The following is a 2,840-nucleotide window of genomic DNA, read 5'->3' as shown; positions in this document are numbered from 1 at the left end:
TGCTGCATTGTGGGAGGAACGGTGAGAAAGGAAACACGGCTGCGGAAAGGACAGTGGGGTGGGACCTCGGCTTTGGGGGTCGTGCGATGGGGAAAAGATCGTCGGGATGCGTGTCTGACCAGTCATTTGCCCCTTGATTTCTCCAAGTCATTGTGTTCATGCCCTTCACCCCTTCTGCATTCCTCACCATCCCCGCTCTCCCTTTCCCCTTCTTCCATTTTTCCTAACCTGATCATCTCTGTAAAATGTTTTCCCAACAGATCAGACATGTCGAGCCCTGAAGATCGTCACTGGGCCCAATACTGCCCCATCAGCCATAAGAAAGCGGCCGATCAGCAAGAGTCCATGATCTTGTCCATGATCATCTTCACCATCACATTCCTGCTGGGTGTCCCCGGCAACAGCGCAGTCATCTGGGTAACGGGCTTCAAGATAAAGACTAACGTCCACTCTGTGTGTTTCCTGAACCTCGCCGTGGCGGACCTGGCCTTTTGCTTCACCCTCCCCTTCTGGATAGTCTACTTTGCCCTCCGAGGGACCTGGGTCACGGGTGACATCGCCTTCAATTTGCTCCTCATCTCCATCTGCTTCAATGGGTCCGCCAGCGTCTTCCTGTTGACCGTGATCAGCATCTTCCGTTGCCTGTCTGTCACTCAGGCAATCTGGTTCCGGCGGCATCTCAGCCAGTGTTGGGCGCGTGTGGCATGCAGCGCGGCATGGGTCTTCGCCTTGCTCATCTGCTTGATCGCCCTACAACATTCCAAGCTAGACGGGTACTTTGGGAATACAACCTGGAATATATTGAAGGTAACTTGGGCCGTCGTTATCTTCGTCATCCCTATCCTGATCATGGCCTTTTGCTATTTCCTGATTGTCCGGAAACTACGCGCGGACAGGTTCACCAAGTCCAGGAAATCTGTCCGCGTCATCTTGACCGTGGTCGTCGTCTTTATCATCTGCTGGTTCCCATACCACATTTGCAGCGCGACCACATACTTTTTCGGATATTTCAGCTTGATCTGGCATGACGTGGCCCTCGCCACGGCTTCCTTCAACAGCGCCCTCAACCCCCTTCTCTACGTCTTCGTCGGCCGCAAATTCCGCCAGGTTTTCAAACGCTCACTGGCCAACTCGCTCCGTCTTGCCTTCATAGAGTTGGAACCGGATTTAGAGAACGATCTTCCTGATATTGGTGTCTCAACAGAGACGAGAGTATGAAGGCCCACTTCGTTGACCCTCAGCTTCTTCTTTGAAGACACAGAAGGCGGACGTTCGGCAGCGAAGTGTTTCCCCAATGCAGGGCTCTGTATGCAATTGGGCAACTCTCTGTTACACCTAATGCGCTCTGATCTTGGCAGCAACATCTCCAAGGCTTCCCCATCCTCCCTGTAATAAACCGACTCGAACTATTAACAATTCTCCTGATGTGGCCTGAGGACATTCTATACATCTACAACATGACCCCCTGACTCTACTATTCATTTGGCCGACCAATGAAGGAAAGCATCTCCAAGTACGTCGTCACCACTATACCTATTGTGTTGCCGGTTTCAGAAAACAATGAAATTGCAGCCTTTACATATCACATAAGGGCGTTGCCATCTGCTATGCATTTTCCCCTGAAACAAAAGCAACGCCTCACAATTGCCTGGATTAAACTGCTACATCCTTTGCCAATCTCTTTCACTGCCTTCAATGGTCAAGCCAAATTCAAACTACTAAATCGTTTGGATCCCACAGTGTAATGTGGAATTTAACCAGGCAATAAACTTACTTTTGCAAAAGCGTTAATCTCTCTATACATCGTGCTATCTTATACTCTAGTGGTCAGATACAGAGTGGAGGTCCCTCCACAACGTTTCTTCACAAATCTCCGGTGTCGTACACAAATGAAACTCCCTTTACACCACACCGCTCAGGTTCGGAATCGGATACAAAGTAAAGCTCCCTCTCGAGTCTTCAACCCCGCCACGGTCCGTCACTGAAGATCCTTCTGCACCGTTCCATCATTCACACACGAGGGTAAAAATTGATTTTAGCTTCTGTGTTACTTCTTAGATATATGGGAATAGCTTATTGTTCTCCACTGAGTGAGCTTAGTGTTATCTCCTGTTGTTTTCAATGTAGAACCTCGATTCCACAAGGCACAGGTTGCTCCATTCGCAGAAATGCTTGTAAACCATCAGATGACAGTCCCTGACAGCCCGTTCCTGACGCGTAGAGGCTCTGTGTAAAACATTTACTCCACAACTGCCTTGAAAGTTAAACGTTCTCAAATTTAGAGGCAAAAATCCATGATCTGCGAATCTCCCAGGAACTTATCGGAATATTGGACAGGCTATTGCAGGGTACTGTGCAACGGTTTTAGACACTTATATGAGATAAGGCGCTTCAGATTTTGCACAGTACTGTATTTGACAACGTTGAGCGGAGAGCGAGTTGAGATCGAAGGAGGTAGAATGCCGCGAAGGTGGCTGGGACAGGTGGCTGAAGATTGCCTGGACAAAGGTTTTGGGTTACCTAGACTTAGGCAGGGGACTTTTCTGTAGATATTACAAAAATATTGCGGACAGACCGACAGGACTGGCAGTTAAATGTTCCAGGATACAGGTGTTTTAGGTGGAATAGAGGTGGAGAAATAGAAGGGCCTTGAATTTCCGATAAAGGAAATTCAAGGTTTCGGCAGGTTTCTGCGATGAAAGCACTGGGTTTACGCTTAGTGTGGCTGTAAAAAAATATGACGGGGATAATCACTTTGTTGCAATTGCATTGTAGGTCTTCCTAACGGTGAACGTGAATTGGAGGAATACTTCTGCAGGGAGACAGTATAAAACTGCATG

General features: G+C 48.4%; 1 protein-coding gene across 1 annotated transcript; it reads left to right on the top strand.

Moving 5' to 3' along the window:
- The first annotated feature begins 267 nt into the window (after window positions 1–267).
- LOC132380584 (C3a anaphylatoxin chemotactic receptor-like) lies at window positions 268–1,218 on the top strand. The gene has a single exon (XM_059949503.1). The coding sequence runs from the start codon at window positions 268–270 to the stop codon at window positions 1,216–1,218; it is 951 nt and encodes a 316-aa protein (XP_059805486.1).
- The last annotated feature ends 1,622 nt before the right edge of the window (window positions 1,219–2,840 follow it).

The sequence above is a fragment of the Hypanus sabinus genome, chromosome 24 (genome assembly GCF_030144855.1).
Source record: "Hypanus sabinus isolate sHypSab1 chromosome 24, sHypSab1.hap1, whole genome shotgun sequence".
NCBI lineage: Eukaryota > Metazoa > Chordata > Chondrichthyes > Myliobatiformes > Dasyatidae > Hypanus > Hypanus sabinus.
The sequence above is the reverse complement of the archived record's forward strand: the minus strand, read 5'-3'. Positions and strand labels throughout refer to the sequence as shown.